The 24,402-nt window shown below is 45.0% G+C and overlaps 1 protein-coding gene and 1 long non-coding RNA gene across 2 annotated transcripts in view; one reads left to right on the top strand and one right to left on the bottom strand.

The window, feature by feature from the left end:
* LOC144128534 (para-nitrobenzyl esterase-like) overlaps window positions 1–16,752 on the top strand; it is a 47,482-nt gene extending 30,730 nt beyond the window's left edge. Inside the window, exons 4-10 of the mRNA XM_077661987.1 lie at window positions 3,293–3,553; window positions 4,050–4,190; window positions 5,799–5,988; window positions 7,426–7,497; window positions 8,414–8,572; window positions 12,301–12,449; window positions 13,619–16,752. Coding sequence (XP_077518113.1) covers window positions 3,293–3,553; window positions 4,050–4,190; window positions 5,799–5,988; window positions 7,426–7,497; window positions 8,414–8,572; window positions 12,301–12,449; window positions 13,619–13,954 — 1,308 coding nt within the window. The 3' untranslated portion in view covers window positions 13,955–16,752. The remainder of the gene's footprint in view (window positions 1–3,292; window positions 3,554–4,049; window positions 4,191–5,798; window positions 5,989–7,425; window positions 7,498–8,413; window positions 8,573–12,300; window positions 12,450–13,618) is intronic.
* LOC144128535 (uncharacterized) overlaps window positions 4,067–24,402 on the bottom strand; it is a 148,934-nt gene continuing 128,598 nt past the window's right edge. The window contains exons 2-3 of the long non-coding RNA XR_013313799.1: window positions 12,348–12,455; window positions 4,067–4,180 (exon numbers count right to left, since the gene is read on the bottom strand). This is a non-coding gene — a long non-coding RNA (uncharacterized LOC144128535). The remainder of the gene's footprint in view (window positions 4,181–12,347; window positions 12,456–24,402) is intronic.

Here is a 24,402-nt window from a genome sequence, read left to right as displayed (position 1 = left end):
GAAACAGATGAAACATTGAGCACAATGGCAAAGATACACTTTATTATTATTTTTATACGAAAATATAATAAATAGGTAGTAAACAAAAACTTAGTTCGAATAAGATAAAGCGCCGAATATTTCCTTTCGCTGTCTGTCATCTGTAAGATTTACTGGTGAGCTCGTGGTACTCTTATGCAAACCACAAAGACAAACATAATGTCAAGGAAAGTATATGTGCTACTCTTAAACAGGTATTATGTTCATGCGTCATAACTCAAACCTTGTATAATGCCGCGAATATTTGCAGTGTTTATTCGTTTTTCAAATCTGCCGCGACACCACCTTATCACTTTGTTTGCGACGCAAGACGCGACTAGATTTATCTCGATTGATCGCAGCCAGGCAAAGCTGATTCTACGTTGTTCCGGAATGTTCTAGTAACTTTGCGCCCTTTATCTCGAATGTTCGCTATCAGCTTTAAATTGAGCACGGCCGACAGCGGCGGGCATTCTGTTCGACGACCGCCGAGCACGCTAGTCGCTTCGCCGCCGCCGAGTGATTCAGTCCATTTTGGCTGCAAGTCAGCCCAATAAACAGCTTTCTTTTAGAAGACCCTTTTGTCCGTATTCTTCGCTGCTTCGACTGCCGTCGCCCCTACGTGACAATATGACGAAGAAATATAGGAAAGCATGGAGACGAAGAAATGTGGCAATCAAAGAAACGCTTTCAGCAGTGCACGCCTTTTTCGCTTAAAGTACGCAAAAGCTAGCTTGATCATTTGTCTTCTCAAGACATAAGGAAGAGAACGATGTTTGGGCAAACAACAGTTTACTTTGTACTTTCACTGGTGTCCTCGAAGAAAACAATATTTGCAATGAGGTGTGTACAGGTGCGGCCTTTCGCTTAACACTTGTGATATTAAAGCAGGACTTGATGAGACATTGCCACAAGACCGGACTATGGAGCGTTTACTCGTACGAGCGGATCTGTTATCAATGGACAATTAATTTACCTCAGTAACACTTTTTTCGCGAAGATGCAGTCGTGCTGGTGTTAAAATTAAGGTTTGTGTATTGTGAGTCCACAGCAGTTAAGCATAGAGGGAAAAATTTATGTTCTAAGTAGCACACGTGCTTAACACTTCCAGAACTATTACATAGCATCTTTTTCTGGTACTCCGGTACCTTAACTAAATAGTCATAAGGCACCACTGTTCTGGATAGTGAGTGTGGCTGACCTGGCTAGTTAGGGATTCATGGCTGCGAAAAGTAGAACGCAGCGCAGCCATTAAGGGAGGGTTCAGCGAAAGGATGCACACAACCGCGCTGTCCTCAAAGACACGTGTCTTTGAGGGCAGGTGTCCTTGGAGATGTCCTACCTGACCTCAAGTGTTGTGCTGAATTCGAGTACATGGGAAAATAGGAGCGAAATTGTTCTTAGCCGCTCACTTAAAAGCCGCTTAGGTTTGGTCTTTTTCTCCGTTTACCATGGAGTTGAAGAGTTACTAACGCAGTCACGCTTATACATAGACCATTTTTTACCATAGCGCTGCACTAAAAAAGCGAAGGACGCGCTGTCCTTTCTTACTCTTCCGTGTCGGCAGCATAAAGCACGCGAGCGGACATACAACAAACAATCCTAACACACAGGGATCTTCGTGGAAGAAGAAATATGTGAAAACATAAAGGAAGAACTAAGGGAGGGCTCGCAGCGAAACCACGGCCCAGAAGCGGCCCCCGCTAGGAAGATCGATGAGCCCGGGAGTGTGTCGCGAGTGTCCGGCGCGTTCCCTCCGCAGGTCAGCGACTGGAGGAAGGGAGTCTCCACGCTGGGAGTGAGAGGAAGCCCACGGTCGATTTAAAGGATGTACTGCCGACCAAAAATGTCCTCCCTGTGTGACGGGCGACTGCTTTCCTCCGCGGCAGGCGTGGATGCTCCGACCCTTCCAGCACTCGTCTTCGTCTATACCCATTCCTTTTGCACACATCTATATCTACAGCTACTTCTGAGTTGCTTCGCATGACCTCGGTTTTTCTCTCGTTTTTATGTGTGTCCATGCTTGTTGGCTGCCTTCTGTTTCTTCGAGGGTGGCTTCATCCGTTCTGCACTGATGAACTGGAAATTGAACGTTAATTCTTCGGACCTTGAGCATAGTTGCAGCCTCAGAGCTGCGTCCCCTGCCTACCCTCTGCACACCCTCTCCCCTCTGTGCTTCCTCTTAGGTGTAGCCAGTTAGTCGGATGGCAGGCATGCTGCCCCTCCACACTCGAACGCCGGTTTCGATCAACCAACGCTGAAGCCTCTCTGCCTCCCAGCTCGATCGAAGAAAGAGTCCCCCGGGATGCCATTTCAGGGCTGCTGTGTTGAGATAGCGCAGATGAAAAGAAAATTTGTGAAGGCTTTATTATGAAGTTGCGTGCTGTGTGGCAACGTAAAAGCGCATCGCTCATTCGCGTCTCCAACATTCATATTATGAATGCAATTTGTTGCGTCACAAAGGCGTGCGAACACTGGTTATATTACAAATGTCTTACAACTTATGTCAACCGTTTCGCATCTATTTAAATCAGAAGGATGTAAAAATTAAAATACCTGAAAACTATCGCTCTTTGCTTCATGTATTACCAGAAAAGTGTAAGTGAAAACTACCGCCAGTCCTTTAGAATAACGTCGTTTTGAAATTGAAGGAACATGAGTGACAGAACGAAGGAAAATAGGCAGGAAAAAGCATATTTCCTTGACAGAATAGGTTGTATGCTTTGGTTGTAGTTAGTCAAGCAAATAGTCATTTGTTAGGTTTCATCGTGGAAGTAAACTGGGCAGAACAAGTAAGGAATTGCGTTTTCTTGAAGAAACCTGCAGCAAGTGTTTTGTTCGGCATGATTACGAATTGAAATTCATTAATATGATCTGCTCCGCATTTTCTTTGTTATCCTGAGTTCCTCAGAAAAATGTGTGACCTCACTCGGCAACTCACTTACTGACCTTTTCTCGCTTTCTGCGTCTTGTCAATGCTATGCGAGCTCCTCAAGGAGACCGTTTTCCACGTTTTGAAATTTTATATTTTATGCGTCCTTTCTCTGTCTCCCTCTTTTTTGTTGCTATATCGCTAACGTTCAAGTCTCGGGTAACAAGCAGTGCCTGAGTTCATTAAATTCCCTGGTGTTTTTTTTTGCATAAGGCTCTGTATCTTCTGTCGGAATTGACGGCGTTTGCTCCTTTTTATTCTTCATTTAAAATTCCGCCTCATCAGGAAACACGGTTGCCCGTGGAAATATTTCGACCCCTGTTTTCTACTCCATAATCTCAGGCCGGCCTAGACGTGCTGGTGTGGATCCACGGTGGTTTCCTCCAGCTCGGATCGGGCCACCAGCCTGGCCTGAGCCCCTCGGGGAAGCTGTCACGTGCTGCCAACGCTGTTCTGGTCAGCTTCAACTATCGCCTCGGGCCGCTGGGTTTCCTGGCGCTCGCAGCGCTTGGGCCGGATGTCAACCACGGCCTGTGGGACGCCGCACTCGCACTGACGTGGGTGCGCGACAACATTCGTGCCCTCGGAGGGGACCCCAACAAGGTGCGTGCCCTCTGTGCGCCGTCATGAAGAGAGCTACTCTCGCTGCGTAAGCACAAAGGAACGTCGTGCTCTTTTTCCGTAGATGCAGCATATTGTTACACTTCTTAAATGAACTAAGAAAACGTTTCGTCACCCTAGCTGCAGGAACTAGTTTCAAAAGGTCGTAATTTTTGTGCCCGTACTTCTAATTATCAGCGTTTCTCTGTGGTATGCCCCCACCTTGTTGACTCTCCCCGTTATCCCTCAAAGTTATAGACAATGTCTGTTTCCCAGAACCATCCAACTTAACGCAGCAGTTTCCCATAGTTTCTATTGTTGCTTTAATGACCCACCTTCACTGAGCGTGGCCGTTGGCATGCATGTTGCTTACAGTGCTTCAAGTGTTAAAGTTCTCCTCAGTAGTAGGAGATACTTTGCAGGTAATAAAAACCGAGACTACAGAAAAGAAAGCTGTGCAACCTTTCTCACTTCTTTGCCCCCTTTAAACTCGGCTCAGGTGACGGTTGTGGGCACGGACGCTGGGGCCTCCCTGGCGCTCGCCGTTCTCGCTGCCTCCCCCCGGACGGGATGGGGTCGACTCTTCCAGGCTGCGTGGCTCGACGGGCCATCGTCCGTCCTCAACAGAACCTACGCGCAGGTATTGAACTATAAGTGCCGGTCCCTTCTTGGGGCAGGCCAGAGACCGGTTGCTAGAGCAATCGAGAGTACGTGGTACGTGGCAAAGCACCTGCCATTATATAACGCCTGTTTGACATTTAGTTTGTTTTTTTCAGGCATGGAACAGAAACGTTGAAATGCGTCTGAGCAGTGTCAAAGTTTGCATTTGAGATAATGTGCATTTTTCGACGGAACATTGAGTGGAGGCCACATGGTATGCAGGAAACATTTCTCGAGGCCTTGCACATTTTTACAACGCAAAGGAATAACATGCTATTTACGTGTATCACCAAAAAATCGCACCTGGAAATAAATTTGAACCTCGAAAACGAGTAAACGAGTAAACAAGGATCATTGGTAGGATTCATCTCCTCCTGCCAAGTCCACCTGCTAGAAGATGAACATGCATGAAAGCAAATTCAGATTACTGCCCTTACAAGCAGTAGTACGCAGCTTCTCACCTTATTAATTTCTTTGTTTTCTCGATAAATTTCAATGCACCCAGTAATGAAAGTGAAACGTTGAACAACTTCTACCTATGTACAGTCTTTTTCTTTTTTGTGGATATTGGATTGCTTTATGTAATTGTTTGCACTCTGTTTTCTCAGTATATGTCTTGTAACGCATAGCGGCAAGTGACAATATTAGTGCTGTTGGTTTGTATTATGTGCTTAAGCCTCAGGATTTCAAATCAAATAAACCTTTGCTGCAAACGATCAACAGAGTGCGACCGCTCAAAGTGCGGCCAAAGCAAACAACCCTGCAATCGCTGTCTTGCCGGAGAGGCTTATGTCTGTGCCTCCTTTTAGATGTCAAAATATACCTTTTTTTGCCTGGTTACTTTAGTTTATCCTCTGCCGACTTCTCTCGCTAGCAGAAGCACAATGCACAAGCAATGTTTGGAAATCACACCATCTGTCGAAAATTAGTTCCAGCCGAAAAACGCTCGCGACGCATAAGTAAGCCAGATGCGAATCTCAAGGAATTTGCAAGCGCTTGTCGTCTACCTCTCTGATTTAGTGCTCCCCCTCCCCCTTTCCTTCCTGTTCTGCCACAAGAGCTGTGTATCGGACACCATCCGCATTTGACAACACGTGACCTTAGAAAACCGGATGAGAGCGTAAGCTCGGAGGCGCGTGCAGCTCGTAGCACGGACGTCTTGGGCTGAGGGAGGGGGTGAGGGAAAGCGCAATGGGAGCCGGGCGGGTAAAGCGAGTCCGTGTAGCCTGCATTGTAGCAAAGATGGCGTTCGCAAAGGCCACATTAACCACAAAAAACCCTACAGCCTAAAAAGCCCATGCAGGCTAGCTCTCTCTGAATTAAGCACATTATATGACAGCTTGAATGTTGCCAATTTTCTTACTTCCCGACAGAGATCTCTGTTTAGGCAGAACGCAATTATCTTAGTGTTTGGCTCTTTACTAGACGTGTTGCAAGATATGTTTTAGTGTCGCAATTGAGGAAAGCGCTTTTCACGGAAATATATTGCTACTAAATTGTGAGAAATGCGATCGTCCACTCCAAGGATCTATCGCTAGTTCTTTTTTTTAGAATTCCTTTTTTTCTGTACTTGTTTTTGCTGTTGCAGGTGGCCAAGCATAACAAGGCCTTCTTCCAGCAGCGTTCGGGCTGTTCAAATGCTACCTGCCTGCGTGCCCTCAGTGGCCATGACGTCATCAAGGCCCACTTGGGCAAAGACGACCCATCGTTCAGGATCAGAGACCAGAACGACCTGCCCATTCAGGGGATCTTTCCGGAGCAGTTTCTCGTCGTGGACGGTGAGCAAGGCCATAAAGGCCCGAAGATGGCGCTGCGGTGCCGTTTGATCCGGTGTGCCCGCTCTCTCGAACTCCACTCGGAGAAGACATTTCAGATGAGCGTTTTTTTTTTTTTCTAGCGCGAAGTATCGTGGATTAGACGTCTTTCCCATGCAGCAAACCGGCGCAGAAATCCGTCATTTGAGCATCACGGCGGACTGTACGTAATGAGTTTGGAGTAACATTTGGTTCCTCTGCCTCTGAAGACAAAAACCTGCTGAGAAAGTAGGCCCAGGTCTTAAGGGCTCGGAGTATATGCTACTTGTGGCTAACGTCCTACAATGACTCAGTTTGAATGCTCTCTCTTTAGGCGCATCTTTGCCCGTGGCAAGCCTTACCATTCTAATAATAATGAAGAAGTTTTGGCGCTATTTATGCAGCGCGAAATTGTCCTTCAACAAAATGATCTATATTTTGAGTGCTAGGTAGCAACACACAGACGCTGAGACTTCTGTAAGGTTTTGATATTAAGCGATGCATCAGGTCTGCGAGGTATTTTATGATACAGATAAACTCCGTCGCGAGCAGGTCTACTGCAGCATTTTAACTATCCATCCGGCACCACCTGTTTTTACGAGCAAATGGCGAAAAAACTTTTTTTTCTACAGCCGTTTAGCACACCAGAGAATATAGGTTGAGAAATAAGACAGGAGTGAAAATATGATGACAATATAGGAAGCGAGCTACTAGACGAAATAATTGATGCGAAATATATTCATTCTGGACGTGGAAACCATTGAAGCAGTGTGAAGATTTCAAGAAACTGGAAAGGAGGATTTCTACTAACCAGCTAAATTTAAGCAGAGAAGTAATAAGGTAGTAATTACTCAGTGGCATTCACCCAAGCGCAGCCCCATGGCTACAAAGGAAAGCTTTCCTTTATAGCCGTATGGCGGCGCTTGGGTGGATGCCAATAAGTAATTATTTCCTTATTACAGTCTACTACACACTGGGGGTTCCCCTAAGAATTTGACCAACAATGTTCCTACTAGAAGTTACTGATCGATTCGCTCTCGCCCTACAATAAGCTTGCCGTCCCGGTTAGCTCAGTTGATAGAGGGACTTTCCCGGTGAAGCGGTGTAGAGCGACTTCTCCGGTGAAGCTGTCCCGAGTTCAATCCGCGGGCCAGGACTAATTTTTCTTTAACTACGAGGTTGCTGAGAAATCTCTTTAGTTTTCCTTTGTAGCAGCATGGCTGCGCTTAGGTGGAGTCCACTGAGTAAGTACTACCTTATCACAAATATACTTCACCTTGGGGATTCTCTTAAACATTTGAGTTACGCAGAGAAGGTTCACAACTCTATCTTGACCACTCAGTTGGTCCCAAATTGCGCATCAGAGCGCAAGCACTCAATGCTAGATTGGCGTGAACTGTGTTTTTTTTTGTTCTCGTGCAGGCACGGTGCTCACCAAACCCCCACTGGAAATGATTGAAGGCGAATCGAAATGTGACATACCTATCCTGATCGGTAAGATAACAAACCGTTTCCGAATGCTTACCGCCAAGCCCTCGCAGTTGGCTGCTATTGCGTTGGCAGCCAGTGGACATGGATGGAAAAAACAAGTCGCTTATGAATATTTTAAATGGTTAAATAAGCGTTGCCAGTGCTTCATCCTCAAAATCCTACTACCATAATCATGTCCCTACGCGACTTATTTAGGTTTCTAATTATATTCAAGAATTAGGTCTAATTCGTTTCTTGAGAGCCAATTCAATTTGCCAATTTGTCACGTCCTACTCTAACGACGTTTGTTTATATTTATGATTTAGTGACCAGAATAAGTAAAAGTTTAAGCTTCCTATTACCACTGAGTAGAGCAGAAAGTTGGGCGAGTTTGTTTAGGTGCATGGTGCCTTGCGATGCACCATACACCATCTTCGTCTGTACGCGCTTTTTCCACCATGCTCCTATTACCACTTTTATAAAACAAATGTTGCATGATTAAAAGCCATGTCTTTTCGTGTACAGTGTTGAACGTACTTGCTGTACATCTGAGATGCGTCCACTTGGTTCTGTAACCTTGCTTGAGGCTGTAGAGTTGAGATCAGTAGGTGAGCTATCATCAAGACCCTCTGCTAGTCATGCGCAACAGCTCTGCTCAATACATATCTTCAGTTTCGTTTTTCAGTTATAGGCTTCAGAACTTAGTCTCATGTTTCGCGCAGAAAAGAAAACCAATATAAGGATTTTGTTGTCTGAAACGCAGAAGCATGACCGTGATGTTTGTGAGCTCCTGAGGGACAACGAATAAGATACTGAAGGTTAGCAAGCCCTAATAGTAGCGTTAAACGGCCCTTTACAATTTAGAAGTCAAACTGGTACAAATTGTAGCCTGCAATTTGAGAATATTTAGGAAAAATTCTTGTCTGTTGAACCACTGCAGGCTCCTCGTCACAAGCGGTGGACATATGGCCCGGTCCGGACGACTTGAGTCACTGGTCGTGGAGCCAGTACAAAAAATACGTCACCACGAGCTTGGACAGCTTCGGTTCTGGCATCACGCAGATGGCGCTGCAGCTATACAACGTCACAAATGCTACAGGTAACACCAACTATTACGACGTTACTCGCGGCGAAATGTAAGAAGATTGAGAGTTCCCGTTCACCAAGCTCTCGAAGATACTCATTTTTGGAAACGAAGAATATAACTGACAGTTCTAAACGTGAGGCAATCTTCCAGTGTGCTTTCTTGTCCGATAGTTTTATACTTAATTTAGTTGAAGGGCATGTTTCGCATGTTTAAATAAATAAGCTGGCATCCGACAGCTATCGCTTGGGCTACGTACGCAGGTATGAATTCAAGTTTGGCTAAAAAGCTGCCCAGCATGCTCCTTTTTTTTCAAGCAAGCGCCTAGGCGCAGTGCTTTCATGAATATGAAGTAGCTAAACTATCTTCTTTTTTTCCCCTTGCTCCAGTTTTGTTTTTATTTACGTGAGCTAATCAGAAATGCTGTGCGCAAACGGTTAAAAATCGGCGGTTTACGTGCTAATCTGGTATCAAGCTATTTCATCTTTCGGAAGTTCTTTAGTTCCAACGAATGCAGCTGTTATAACTCCCACTCTCCATTAGGAGGTGCACCTCCGATACATCCAAATGACCCCACGCCCAGCAATTATCTTAGATAATCGTGCCGCATGCAGGGTTTACGCGAAGTTCGGAACAATGCGACAGGATGCCATGCACACGCCTAGAACGTAGGTAACAGGATATGTATTAACGCGAAATCATTAAGGCTCCTATTGAGCGGAGAACCTGGCTGTGCCGGTGACGGCCCCGTCAGTACGAGAAAATGGGGATCCGTCGAAAATGTAGTGACGTCATGCATGAAGCGGCGAATTTGATAAGTGAATAAAAAAATCACATAAATTGTGAATATAAGGTTAAAACATGACTGAAATGTTGTTACATATAAGAATTTAAATTATTTGCACTGAAAAGAAAATTGGGGCGAGACGGGAATCGAACCTGTGCTCCTTGGCTCTCTCGGCAGACACGCTGCCCCTAAGCTGCCGAGGAATGCTAAATGAGTGCCTTGTTTGTCTTTTCCGACAGTCTCCTAATCAGCGATGCGCAGAGAGGACCACAGCTAACTGAAGGGCGCCATTGACACTTTCGCGTCATACACTTAAGGTGAAACTGATGTGTCCCCATGAATATTTTCTTTTGTTCTTTGGCTTGGGCTTATTTAAAACAGAAACAGCACCTTAGAAGATACATCCTTCATTTTGATCGCTGTTAGAAACGGAAGAGAGCTTTAGATGTTGCACAGAGGCAGTGTTTTTTACTTCAGTTTTAACACAAGTGCAATAGACGACTGAAGCAAAACTGCAAGGTACAACCATGGTCCCTTTCCTCGCTACTTCGCTTTAACCGAAATTTTTGTTCATGTTACGATGTATAACGCTGTGAGGAAACCACAATCGCAGAACACACTGACTAGAATAAAAAAAAAATTCGCACAGAAACGCAAGCAATGCGAACGGTTGTATTTAAGCTCCGGTCCTCGCTAAAATACCTGATTAGAGAAGGCCCTTATAGCGTATTCTTTTTTTCGCATGTATTAAATAGCTTTTTGCTTTTGAGTAATCAATTGTTTCACGTTTCTTGTAACAATTATTATTCACCCTGTGAGATCACTGTTTCATATCTGACACTCCACATATAAACTAAGCCAACGAAAAGATATTTACAATTCTTAACCGAAATATATTCGAAATCAGTAGGTCCTTTAGTGATTCTTTGTGACCATCAATTTAAAATCTATTCTGTCTAAAAAGGTGGTCACAATTTAAAGACATAACATTGTGCGCAAGGAATATGGCCATCCAAATGCTCCGTATTTTCCCTGTTTGGAAACTGCTTTTTTTTACATGCCATTTAAAACGCTTAAGAGAAAGAAAGAAATGCACTTACCGCGCTGCTGTTCATACTAGGTACAGTAGTATCGCCCATATTTTTGAAGCTGAAGTGAGAAAGTCAGAGGGCACTTTCTTGCATACCACACTTTCCAGGAATTCTAAAAACTGATTCCAAAGTTTGTTGGAAAATAGTAAGCCCTGGCATGTCAAGAACAGCCTAATCCACAGGACGCAGACCGCCAGCAGACCAGCAGACCACCAGACCAGCAGAAAAGAAGGGATAAAACAGAATGGTATGAAGAAATAAAACCAAAAGAACTAATCTGAAAGTAGAATAGCACGGGTTGAAAGGAGAATAAAACAAGCGAGATATAAACGCAGCCGACAATGTTTTTTTTTCTGGAGATTAGGGACTGCCTATGACACAGAAACGTTTGAAACATATGCAGGAAAAAACCCTACGGCTGCATGAATTTGCCAAAACAGGCAAAAACAGTAAGAAAATGTTAGCAGGACGTAACCTTGATGAGATCGAGAGCACTAGTACGATGTAATTACTGCCGTACGAAACGAGGAGCAAGTGAAGAGGGAACGGGGGTGTATAACGCGGCCGCATCTACGTAACAATGAGCCCGTGAATGCTGGAAATTACGCCGCAGAGGCGCTCGCGGAGAAGAATGTAAGAAGCGCCCTCGCACGGTTCTCACAAACAAAATTCGCTCTGATTGCCGGCGGATGGGGCAGAAAGAGCTTCACCCGCGCTGTAATGCGCTAGGTTCAGAGCCGCACAGCTCATGGAGCGAGCAGCTTCCGGTCTAAGCGAGCGTACCAGGGGAGAGAAAGTTCTCGCGGTCTTCACTTTTTTTTGTCCTGTTTTTCATGAAACTAGCTTGCTCCGGTTGTTCTTTGTTTTTGCTTTCTTTTCTTCTCGGTACCTCTCAGCGCTTGCATAAGCTGGCCGTGTTGCAAATGAAATTTTGCGAAACAATCTGAAAAAAGATAACAAAGTGAGCCTGAAGTGTAAGCCACACAAGCTGCTCTTTCGAGCGAGGACCGGCGCTGTCACCATGGAACTGAATAAATAAATATGTTGGTCATCTCCGTGTGCCCGCCAAAAGGTGTCAGCAAATTGCGGCTAAAACGTGAGAGCCGCTGCTTCTTTTGTGAAAATGTCCAGCTAAATTCGTTGCAAGCAATAACGGCGATTGTACCGGGTGTATAAGCATGGAGATCTCTGACAATGTTTAATTTCTGAAAAAAGTTTTTCTCGTATTGTTTTCAGTTATCGCAAGGTGGAAACCTGCGAATAAAAGAGAATGGTTCCAAGTAACAAAACACAGTCAGGTGATGGGTCTGCATCTCGTTCAAAAAGAAACCAACTCCATGCGGTGATCCCTTTTGTGGTCGTTATTCTGTATAGCCTTATCACGTAGTTTCACTTATCCCGGGAAATCTGAGTCGCCTTCCGGAAAATCCTGATTAGAAGTTTTTTATTGTGGAGCGCTTAATTTTTCGTTGAACCGGAACAAGAGGCCCCTGAAAGTTAATTTACTCCTCTAAGTTTACCGTTGTTAGAAGAGGACATTGTTCTTCGCAGCTGCTGGATAAAACGCAATTTTTTTTTTCATTACGCCACATTTATTCAGTTATTCATACCAGCATCATTATTTGCTGCACTATCCGTGTCGTAAAGTCCGGGCTGCTGGAACGAAGGCGGTAAGACATGGCGCGCTTTAGTCTAAGAGACAAAATAATTATAAACATCATAACAATAATTCACTATGACTTTAAAACAGATTTAATTTCTTAGAGAACAAATTCGCTGCAGGAGAACATAACCTTCACAGTCTTCATAAGAAAGATATTAAATGCAACATGCGATCAAGCCCAACAACGGTTGTGCTTTCCCAGAATCCGGCACAACGCCAGAGTTGGTGTACACTACAATGGTGACTGACCTGCGCGTTGGGTGCCCTCTGGCGAACATGGCGTCGGACTTGGCCACGGCGTTCCAGTCTCCGGTCTACCGCTACATTTCCGAGGTTCGCCCATCGAAACTGGTGAGTCTGCAACGATAAAATTCTTTACGCTAAGTGGTTTGTTTCGAATTAATCCCAACTGCAGGGCAGTGCAACAAGTGCGCGAGAAATTCTAGCTTTTGTTTAAAATTTAAGGTCGCGAATTTGCAGAACAGCATGACAAGCTGCACAGCCGCACCACTGACAGAAAAATAACTTGCACGTCATAGTGTTAACTATAGGAACCACGTGGCTAAATAATTAAGGTTGCAGGTGCTTGAGCTGGAGCACATCATATCAGCGAGGCATGCAGTGCATGCTGCAAAGAATTCTGTGTCTAATACATGAACTATTCCAGCGGACCTGTCAAGATTCGTGCGCCTTGTTGAGTGAGCGGAACGCACCTTCATCTTGAGGATACAACTACTAGAATTTGTTTATTTTTGACGTTTCTCTACTACTATCGTATAAGAATCTATTCGAAACCGTTCACTGTATGTTCATACTTGGAGGTTAGAAAGTTTCTAGATTAAGTTTACAAAATAGACAGCTTAATATGGTACAGGGATTACCCCGCCTCCCTTTCCAGAAGCGGCGATAAAATCACTCCACTCTGATTTCAATGTTATGCCGTATATTTTTTATATAATCATTGATTACGCTACGTTGCGCTTCTTGCGTATTTTCAGTTTCGTACATCTTAATAATGTAAAGAATATTGAGTTACAAAAGAGGGACTTTTGGGTGTTTTTGACTACGTTTACGAAAAGCAATAAAATAAACCTTAGGATACTTATGCATATATTTTTTTCTCTACCACAGCGCACGATCTGTCAGTTTCACCGACCAGAAGACGTTACTTCAGATTGTGTTCTCTTTCGAGACAACACGTTCACTTAGTAAATGGACCACTCATTTCTCTTTAGAATGTATATATATGCGTAAAGGCACACTTGTAGCTTCGTTCAGTGCTGCTTTGCTGCACTTTAGCAGCTGTATGTAACAAACATAAAACTAGCTGACAAATGTAATGTGATGTGATGTACACTACAAACTAACGTAACCTATTCATGAGTACATGCCTTCAATTTCCTAACTACTTTTGAAGCCTGAACTGAAGCGGTATATGCACAGAACTCTCTTCAACACAGCACCCAGATTCAACAATAATTCCTATTAATTTCCCTTTTCACACCTCTACAAATGCGCAGGTAAAGATTCTGGGTCACGAAGCCCCCTACAGCCTACATCCGTGGACGCTTGTGGCGTTTTTCGGCCAGCAGGACCACTTCCTCGGTGGCGACGGCGAAATCGACGCAGAGCGGGACCTGACTCTCCGCGATGCGATACGAGAGATGGCGCTGCGATTCGTTCGCTCTGGTGGCCGCTCAGTTCCCGTGGCAGACTGGATGCGCTACCCGAAGACAATCGCCATTTTGAGGGCATCGAACGCCACATGGGACGTCGTGCCGACTGCCTCGTACAAGAAGACCGAGTGCAAATTCTGGACCTCCGAGGGGCTCACCCAGTACGCCTGGATAAGCTAAGCTCTCGCTACGCTTTCTATGCGCCGTCTGCGTCCCTGGATACGTCTGCCGGATTCCGGCAACTGAACTTGGCGGTGCGGCTTTCCTCTCTCGTCTCGGAGTTTGTCCTTACTTCAAAAGCATCGGGAGTTCAACAAAAGCAGGAGTGATCTGATCATGGGCAGTTTCTGCCCTTGGCCGTAGTCCGTGCCAATGACTTTCCGCTTGAATGTCCACACCAGTGGACTGTCGAAGGGCAGCATTCGAATCGGCACCCAAATGAATGCATTAATCAGCTAATAATCCATCGCCATACCTGCAACCATACTTGTGCAGCGAGAATTATCTGCCAGACGGATAATCTGTTCTGGGTCACCTGAAACATCTCATGGGATTCGACGGACGCGCTCTCCTACCGGGACTGACATCAATTGTGCTTGCATTATTCGTGTTTGAAAGTTTGTGCGTGCAACTGTCCGTGCTAGAGACGTGCGCGAAGCATTGCTGCTCATTCATGGAAAAGATACTAAGAAAACCGTGCGTGACACAAAGTGACAGCGGCGGAAGGCTCTACTCAATATGCGTCTTGTTTGCCATTGACAAAATATCCGGCTTGCTGCGCCTGTGAAGTGTGCGACAGTGCCAATGACAAAAGCAGTAAGCTTAAAAGGAAAGTGAAAGGACTCTTTCATGGTGATGATGCAAGAACTTGAAGCGCATTTGCTTCATTACCGTACCGCCGGCATCTCCGCTGTATGATACCGCCATGACCTCAACAACATATTACTTTTTACTTCGAGATTCTTTTAAGTATTTTTATTAATTTAGGAAGCTAGGCTCATTCGTATATACGGCATATAGCTTGCTAATGACTTCCTTTTTTTACTTTTCATAACAAGAGCGCATGATGCAGCAGTGGTGAAAGTGAAAGTACTGTAGACAGTATGTCGGTAAAAACGTTCATTTTAGCTGTTTTTCTTAATCGAAGCATGTGCCCGTAAGCACGCGCATTCCATTTAAGGTGAAAAATTAATGAAGGAGTTATTACTAACTTACAATCTGTCACATACTTCGTAATTCAGGCATGTTCTTGTTTGGTGATTTTTGCTGTAAGGTAAAAATGAAAGCAAAATGTTTATCAGGCTGTAGTATAGGTAATGTATCAACCGTGAACACGTCTTATGAAGAAGCGCAAAATTTTATTGCTCAAACAAAACAAAGAAGCACTGTTGATAAAGACAGAAAGTAAAAAATATATATAAGATATTGTGGCGCCCCTGCTATGTGATTTGTGCTGCGTACCCGTCGGCAAACATAATGTAAAGAGAGAGATTTAAGTGCAGAATTCTTAGTCATCCCCTTTAAGTTTACTTTGTGTGAAGGACTAACACGGGGGCAAGCGCTGAAATGAAGATGAGCTTGTAAGAAATGAAGCAGAGTTTATGGTCTGGCGGTGATGCTTAATACAGCGCAGCCGGTGACTTGTGCACAAGCAACTGAAAAGACGCAAAGAAACGTTTGTGTGGGAGTGAATGCAAGGATTGCTTGACATGTGCCTTAGGAAGACGCTTCCTGGCAACTTCGCCGTTTGACAGCAACTGCAGCTAAGGTCGCGCAGTGGTGGCACCGACCCCGTTTTAAGAACTGCAGGCGGACGTCCACTATCCGGAGAAATTGTCGTCCATATGAAGTGTGCTTTCTTGCTGGCATTTTGTTTGCCCGTATGTTTTCATGTGAGTGTGAGTGTGTGTTTGTGTACGTCCAAGCGATAATTCTCGCAAATATTTGGCGGAAGTGGTTACTGCGTGGTAGAAGCCCTTACTGATTGATTAGCAGGTTACGCGTGAAATGCTCGTGTAACGCCTCGTATACAGTTCTTCGAAAGTACTAACCTCTCTTCTTCCTTTGCAGCGTAAACTTAGATAGTGTACGAGCAAAAACTGCATTTTATCCGCACGTCACTGATACTCGGCTCAATATTTTCCCAGGTTAGGTGAATGGCAGTGCAAATGAAAGAGTACGCTCATAGATTCGTTTTTTCTTTCCACCCCAGTGGTCTCTTGCACAACACTGATATCTCAGTTGTGTACAAGCTAACTGGAGCACTGCAGACGTCAAGGATGCTTAATTACAAAGTCTTGCAGAGTATATCGCATCTTCAAATTTCTTGCTGTAAGTATGCCATGTGCAAATTAGACAACACCAATGCCTCGTATTTCCGGGCGCCAAGAAAGAGGCCTGTGAATATATGTCCTGCATGTAAGTTACGTCTATTCCTAGAGTGCGAAACTGAAGTAACGTCCTTAAGGCCGGACTCTTCGAATATATAGAATGCCAAATCATAAAATTTCTAGCTAGATAACGAGTTAACATGTTCCACGAAGCTTAAAATACAGTGTTCGATACCCTCTGACTTGCAACGTTACGGACCTCTGCATCACTTTGTGTGATCTAGAGTTCCTCAGGTATTCCGAGGACCACTAGAAGAAAATGCTAAGTTCTTGATATTGTATGTCCTTTTCAGATGTACAATATCAAGGTATGCGCGATAAGGACATACCTTTGCGGAACGTTGGGGGGCTCTCGGTGAGTGAATGGGCTGTGAGTGATATCTTCTTACGACCAGTGTACCTTTCTTGTAAGAACGACTGACTTGTGCAGTACATCCCTACAGATGCTGCCTCGTGCAACACTTCCTGACGTGTATCTTAACTGTTTCTTGCCGTGGAACATTTTGCTTGCGCAATCTTTTTCTTTATCAGCTGCAAAGTTGGGTTTGTACATATTCACGCCTAATAAAGCTCGTTTGGTGGCTTCTTAGTTTTTGGTGTCTTCAAGCTTGTGAAAATCCTATTTTACGATTAATATTCGATCAGGACTTCACAACAGACCATCAGACACTCCTTTTGTAGCCATCAATATCCTGGGAGCTCACGTTGTAGGCGTAGTGGTTAAGATATTCCAAAGAAATGATTGACTATAAGGGCTACATTATGACACCGAGCTCTTGGTGTGAATAACATGCCAATCATCCGGCGCTGTGCAGCCTTTGAGTGATCTTTTTATTCCCTGCTCTTTCAGAATCTGCTACGGCTTGTTAGGCAAAATTAGTGTCATATTTTGGCCCCCAAAAAAGCTACTCTGAGAAAGCGGTCGCTTATGGTATCCCCGCTTCGTGCTTTGAGATCGCTTTGGAGAGCTTTGAGGTGCGACCGCACATTCGGCTCGTCGACGTAAGCAGCTCTGACCCCATTCAGCTGGTTCTTTCCGGGCGCTCGCTTCTTGCCGTGCTAGAGATTTTCCGACTTTCATCTCAGAGTGGTGGGCGCTGAGAGTCACGTGAGTACTTCCTACCGATCCCAGCGGTGCGTCGGCATGGCGCAGATATTGGACGGGGCAGTCAATCTGTTGCGGGCTGTGAAGTGGCTTTTTTTTTCTCTTCCCATCGAGTCCTGCCCAGCCTTTGCGCTTACGAGGTTAATCAGTTAGTGCCGGAATCTCGGAACGTTTTTTCGCAGCGCTTAGTAATGGCGGCGATCACTGTCTGGCGTGCTCCTCGTGGAAGCGATGAACAGCCTGCACGGCAACCACTGCGCACGTCTTGAAGCGAAGCTCTCTCCACGACTGTGGTAACGAGATACGTGTGTTGGCGATGAGGCAGTCCGCTCGCACGCAACACCTTCCCTCGCGGGGATTAAATGCGCATCCTCAACAATCAACGAATCTTTGAGTTAAGCAGAAGCGTTTACACAGTATGAAAAAGGCTTAGTGCAAGGCACCATTCAGCAGAATTTTTGAGCATGCGTTCTTGGTACGTCTTCACGTCTCCATTTTTGTGCCACAGTATCCGTGTGCGCGCCACGAAAGTGTTGTTTTTTTGGCTCGCAGTGGCAGTGGCACAACTTATTATGCTACGATGGCCAAGCTAAAGTGATGCTCCGGTGCTGATCGGCAGCGAAAACTCTGAAGGTGTAAAATGGATATCCTTCGAAGGAAACGTACGGTGCCAAATAAGCAAAATGCACCGCACGTTTCAACCGGTCGTGTCAAACGAAAGGCTTCGATGTTTTCTTTCCGTCACGTGACCATTTCCAGAGTGCCCCGCATATTTTGGTTGATGGCGCGTCCTTCTAGGCGGATTCGGCTCTGAGCCAGAGGAAGAAAGTAATCAGCCAGCCGAAGGTGCCATTAGACTCTTGAACCAAACTGTGCAATCGCAGCACAAACGCTATTGATCTACGTAATGAATAGAGCTCGTGCTGTGCCCTTTATTTGATCCTTATTCTTTTTTCACATGCCCAGAGAAGCAGACTTTTTCCGTCTGTCGCTCCATGACATATATAAATAAAACTGCGCCAAAAGCGGAGCTTTCCAGTTCGGTGACTAAAACTTGTGCTCTTGGTATCCTAAACCGGCAATTTCTGTATTTGAGGCGCAGTTATGCACCGCCGGTTTCGCGTGTGGCCTGTTTGCGTCTTCAAATCTTTCGCTCGTCATACACACGTGAGCATATGGAAGTACTGTATGGTCCTGGACTCAAGCGGCACAATCTAACTCAAGGTCTACTTTGCTCTGACGCACACCAGAAGCCAGTTTAGTTGTTAGCGCTAAAAAAAAAACACTATTCTAGCAAGAAACATAACAACTAAAAATCTTTACTATGACCTGCAATCCTTTGCAATCCCGGAGCACTAAGCCTTACTGCTTTTTGATAGCCTTCGTGATTTCAACGATTCCCAGGATCACAGGAAAGCGCCTAATGAGGCAGGAACCTAAACGAATAACTGGAACGCACGCAGGTCACGCAATTTTACGAATGGATAAGCAATACAAAAAAAACAGAGGGCAGTGGGATTCTCTGCTGCATAACTTTGTGCGGCCAAGCACGAAAGCGCTGTTTAGGCTTCGATCAGCGCGATACGCGGAATGCATGTAAACATCGCGGTCAATACTACCCCTTCGAACGAGACCAGTGCTTACAGGATGCACGTTTGGTAGCGGAGATTAAAGCGCTCTCTGCGCCTGACACGCGCCACGGATTTATAATTAGTTTCCCCCCTCTGGGGCAGAAATAAGTAGCAGAGCCGAGGCTAGCGACGCGAAAAACTTGAAACACCGCTTTACGTCGCGACTAGGCACACCAGCAAACAACAGCTGTTAAGAACCTTTGGGTATGAAGAGCAGTAAAGCATTTTTTCATCAGGAAGATTTCGGTACCCTTTTGGAAACCCCTTCGAGAAGAAAAGAAAATACAAAATATAAGTGGAAGCAGCCCGTACGTAACGAAGTTTTCGTGAGATTAAATATCAGATACTAAAGAGCTAGGGCTTGAAGCTGGCTAAAGCAGAAAATATAGAGTAAAAGCCACTTGGAATAAAAAAAAAACTTGGAGCACACGTAACGATTTCGTACCCGCATGTCAGGGAGGAAAGAAGGCCGTTAGCGAAAACTGGTGATGAACCATATGTGGTATGGAAATGAAGGTGACCAGGTGGCCAGGGGCAGGGTCACGCGAACAGACTGGTGCCAGGAGAGCGTATCGAAACTGCGCAAAGTGTATGTGTAAAAATAAATCATGAAACGCAAAACAAATTAGTGCAAAACAGGACTGCAAAAAATTAGAACGCTCACAGGACAAGTAGAGTCACAACAAAAGATTGGGGAGAAAGAAAAGAGACATGAACAAGGGCCAGGTAAAAATAGATGGGGTAAAAAGGGATACATGGTATAGTCCAAGTGAAAAGATATATATACAGGGTGTTTCAGCTAAGACTTCATTCAAATTAAATTTTAAAAAAGACTTTCTAACTTAGAAGAGCGCTTTTTTTATATAGCATTGTCAGCGGTGTAGGCATCAAAATACAGGTAAAATGTGCTAACAGTAGGCTGGTTAACTAATACTGATTTGTTAACTTAATAACTACTACTGTTAGGCTACTTAATTTTTGAGCGGAGTGTAGCCTACCGTAAGTATTATCCAGATGAGTTTTTATAACTTGGAAAACGCGGTTATCCTCGACACTGTGAACCAGCAAGATTTGGATATTTCGACGTGTTACGTGCACTGGAGACGTTGCTTTGCCTGCATGCTTCTCGAAAGCGCATGCATAATGTTGCGATGCACGCGAAATTTGTCTCCTGAATTTTGCTCCTGAAAAAATTTCGACCACAAACGGAGAATATATTCACGCGAGCACCTCCTGCTTAGCCGCATGGCTGTATTCTTACTACGCAGCAAACTAAGCTCGGTGTTGAAAACACAGCATAGCACAACATCTGGGCAAATGCCTTTCTAACCCTTAGTGAGTCCTTATTAAGCGTTTTAAAGAGAACACCGCGTACTTTGACAGGGACAACGAGGGAGACAGGACACAGACGAGCGCTTACTTGCAACTGATGTTTATTGCTTGGAACGAGTCATATGTACGGTTCCAACAAAAAGAAGAAAACAAACAACCATTCAGATTCAAGTCATTCATATATGCTGCACTGAAATAGGAGATAACTGAGATCATCATTCCCCCCCCCCCCCCCCCCCCGCTAAAAAGCCGGTTCTTTGGAACCAATGGATAAAGAGGGGCTGCTGACGCAGGCGTCTTTTGACCACGCGATGTGCTCTGCTTCCATTATTTCACGTGTTAGTTGGTTACTGTGCTTGCTTAAAACTTGTGTGCGAGTGAAGTCAAGGTGGCAAGTTTTGCTGCCACAGTCTCTGCAGTGGACGCCGAGATGCCCTTTTACAGTATTAGGCACATTGTTATTGTGCTCCTTCAAGCGTTCACTGAGGCATCTCCCCGTCTGACCCACATAAAGCTTGCCACATTACAAGAGAATGGCATAAACTACACTTTCTTCACAGAAGAAGAATTGATTTTCATGTTTGATATCGCACTCTCTAGGATTGAAATCGGTATTAATCATTTTGTACATCTTCCAAAGCTTATCCGGAGCCCAAAAAATGACTCTGACACGTGCTCTGTCTGCTATCTTTTTTAAACAAGCACAGTAACAAACTAACACGTGAAATAAGTGAAGCAGCGCACATCGCCTGGTCAAAAGACGTCAGCGTGAGCAGCCCCTCTTTGTCGATTGGTTCCAAAGAACTAGCATTTTTAGCGGGGGGGGGGGGGGGGGGGGGTGGGGGGGTGATCTTAGTTATCTGCTTTGTTCACGGCGGCATGTATGAATGCACTTGTATCTATGAATGGTTGTTTGTTTTCTTCTTTCTGTTGGAACTGTATATAAACCTCGTTCCAAGCAATAAACATCACTTGCAAGGCAGCGCTCGTCTGTGTCGTGTCTCCCTCGTACAGTCCCCTCTCAAAGTGCGCGCTGTTCTGTTAAAATTACTACCAACTCGCCCAAGCATCCGTTTTAACTTATTAAGCTCTTGCAAAACTATAGCATATGTAACTATAGCCAACTTGATTGATGTCGAAGTCAACGTGTTCCGAATGGTACTGTGGTCAGGCATAGAGTACAATACATCGGTGGCCTTTAAACTGCATATTTTGAGTTCTGCGTATGAAAAGAAGTCCGCTTACGAGCGCACAGGTACGGGCACATCTACGAAAACATTACGTGACCAAGCAGCCGTGTAAGGGATATCAAAATGCGCGTCGCGAGAGAGCACAATGAGCTCGCAGTTGTGAGAGAACTGAGAAAACCAAAGCAAATATAAAGGTAGACCTGACGGTGATCACGAAAAGCACGTACTACGGCAAAAAGATGCAATCGATTGTGTAGAAAAAACAAACTCTAGCGATGGCGCTCGGCTTTGGAGAAGAAAAATTTTCTTCAGGGCCCAAACCGACGTGAAAACACCGAAATCTAGACGCACGTGTAGAGAAGAGGAGGAGGAGTGAAAGGCGCCTGTGACAGAGTGGGGACTCCCTTTCTCGATTGCCAGGATGCTCAGTGGATGAGGAAGGCAGGGGAACGAAAAAGAGAGGAACGCTGCTCCGTGTTCCTGATCACGTAGCGTGGGAAGGCGTTCGCCCACGTTTTTTTTTCTTTTCTCTTCTCTCTCGCCTACTTTCTCAGACGGCTCTTTGGGTGATTCGGCTGTCCTGACAGGCGGCAGCGCTGGTGCGAGACGGGGATGCGTTTGTTGCTGCTGTCCTGTGTGGCGCGTGGCTACTCAAATTTGTCTTTCGCTTCCCGAAGCCTTTTCTCGCGCCCGATACTTTGCTTCTCGTCTTGTCACGCCTTTCTCTTTGAGTGATCCCCACCGACTCCCTGGGCCTGTTTTTCTCTCCTAGTTTTGTTGCCTCCTTGCTTTTGCCCACCTCGACTTTCACTCGCGCACGAAAGTAATACAAAAACGAACGTGCCGAGAGAGCACAAGACGCCATCCCGGCTTCTTTCCCTTTTCGCCCTTCTTAGGCTCTCCCCTCTCGTCGGGGTCTAACGTTCGGAGGCATCCTGAAGCGTGCGGGAGGAGCGTTTCAGCAATGTGCTGTGCTGCCATTCGGTGGCGGTGCATCTATTCAGGCTCACCTGCTTGTGAGAGCACGCACGCATAGCAACTGCCCGTGTGAGAGCCGCCCCAAACGCGTTTTCTTCGAATTCGGGACCAGGGTGGAAGTTTCTCAAAAGCAATGGCTTCGCTGCCTAACAAGGTTTGCTTGAATAGAGGACCGGTGCGAAGACAATCGACGCCGCTGTGAACGTGGGTCGCGTTTTCTTTTCTGTAGCATTTTGTGATGCTCTTGTAGCGTTTCAAAGTGCGGGCTTCCAGACGCCCATAAAGGTAAGAATGTGCGCGCACAAATCCCCAGGGATTACTATGCACTTCATTTGCTTCCCATAAGGATGTATCAGGGGCAGCTTAAAATTATACGGTTTGACATTCATGGGGTGGGCTGAGCAAGTTTTTTCTTTAACGAATGAGAAATAAAAGAGGTTCATGCTTCAGACGCGCTATGATCCTAAAAGAGGCGACGGCAGCTTATAGACGCTCCAATAAGTGGACTTAGACATTCGGCTACAAGTTAGCTTATTTTGTTTTGGGATGTTTTTGCAGGAACATTAGTGAACTGAACGAAAAAGAAATGCTCACGGGCAATAATTCGCGAAAAATCAGTTTGCAATTTCTTCTTTTCAACTTTGCCAATGACGCTCTGATGGCACAAACGAAAAACATCATTCCTACTTACTAACGTCGCAGGTGGTATGTGATAACAAAAATTTCTGAGGTGTGTTTCGAACTCTTGACAGAACCATGGGCACAAACAAAATGTGGTTTCAACCACACTGCGTACATCGGTCTGTACAGAAAGACACCGAAAGAGTGTTGTTCAATATTTTAGTTGTTTTCATATACGGGAGAAACAAGGGTAATAATAGCCTGTAAACAGGACTAATTTACAGATAACCAAACAGCTTATTTCACCTCCTCCTTAGACATCAGCCGTTTTGTTTTGTTGTTACAAAGACACCATGCGTCCATAAAAATAAGTGCCCTGATTGGAGGGAGCGTTCAAAACTGACAGATAAAAATTTGGTGGGCAGCTCTCTGGCAAAGTGAACTAAGCGCGCTTGCAGGAAAAGTTGAAGCCAAAGGTCTCACGGTGTCGAACGTTGGAGTTCGCAAACCCGTACTTAACAAGTAGTTAATTCTGCTGGAACCGCTTCTCTTGCGTGTCATTAACCCCTTGCAGCTGACGGAAAACGGAGCAAAACCGCCAGCGCCGACCAAGTGGGAACTATCCTGTGTTCTCCATTAATGCGAAGGAGAAACCACTTTGCAACACCAGAACGCGCTCCGGTCCGCGGGGCTTTTCATATAATGTGTAATTGCACTTGGCTCCCTCGAGCGTTTCCAAATAGCTGCTGACAGGCTGGACACCCGGAAAACCCCTGCTCTCATATGTGATAAATTTGGACGCATGACTCTTGTTGATAGTTTGCTCCCATTGCTTATATTTTCATGGGGAGCTGGTGGTGACATTTGGTTTTCATAAGAGAATGTTTTCATAAAGATCCCCTCTTGTTCATTCATATTTTATATTCAATAATGTGGAAAGATTAAGTGAAAAATTAAGCGATTACTTATACAATCATAAACGCGTATAAAATGCTGTTTAGTAGCCTCCATAATTTCGGTTACACTGAAAATCGTTATAAAATTACCAAATAAAGTTGCAGAAATAGTTGCCTATGACTCGGATAAATGTGGCCTACTTGTTGAGAGCTTTCTGGACAAGAAAATGCAACACAACAATGTTATACGAACGCTTCAAAAGGTGGTACATCTTCCTTGCCACTAGTACATCCCGAGAGACCAATTCCAGGGAAGCGACTTTTGGATTTTGAGTTACATCATTGGATTCGCGCAAGAAGTTCAGTGCGATAAAGCATGCAATCTTTGCTCCAAAGTTGAACAACAAAGACTGCTTTATGTACACGCAAACAGCACACGAAGTCTTAAGTTTTTAGGTGGCCACGTAATACCACTGAGCCACATT

Source organism: Amblyomma americanum, chromosome 4, assembly GCF_052857255.1.
Source record: "Amblyomma americanum isolate KBUSLIRL-KWMA chromosome 4, ASM5285725v1, whole genome shotgun sequence".
NCBI classification, from domain to species: domain Eukaryota; kingdom Metazoa; phylum Arthropoda; class Arachnida; order Ixodida; family Ixodidae; genus Amblyomma; species Amblyomma americanum.
The sequence above is the reverse complement of the archived record's forward strand: the minus strand, read 5'-3'. Positions and strand labels throughout refer to the sequence as shown.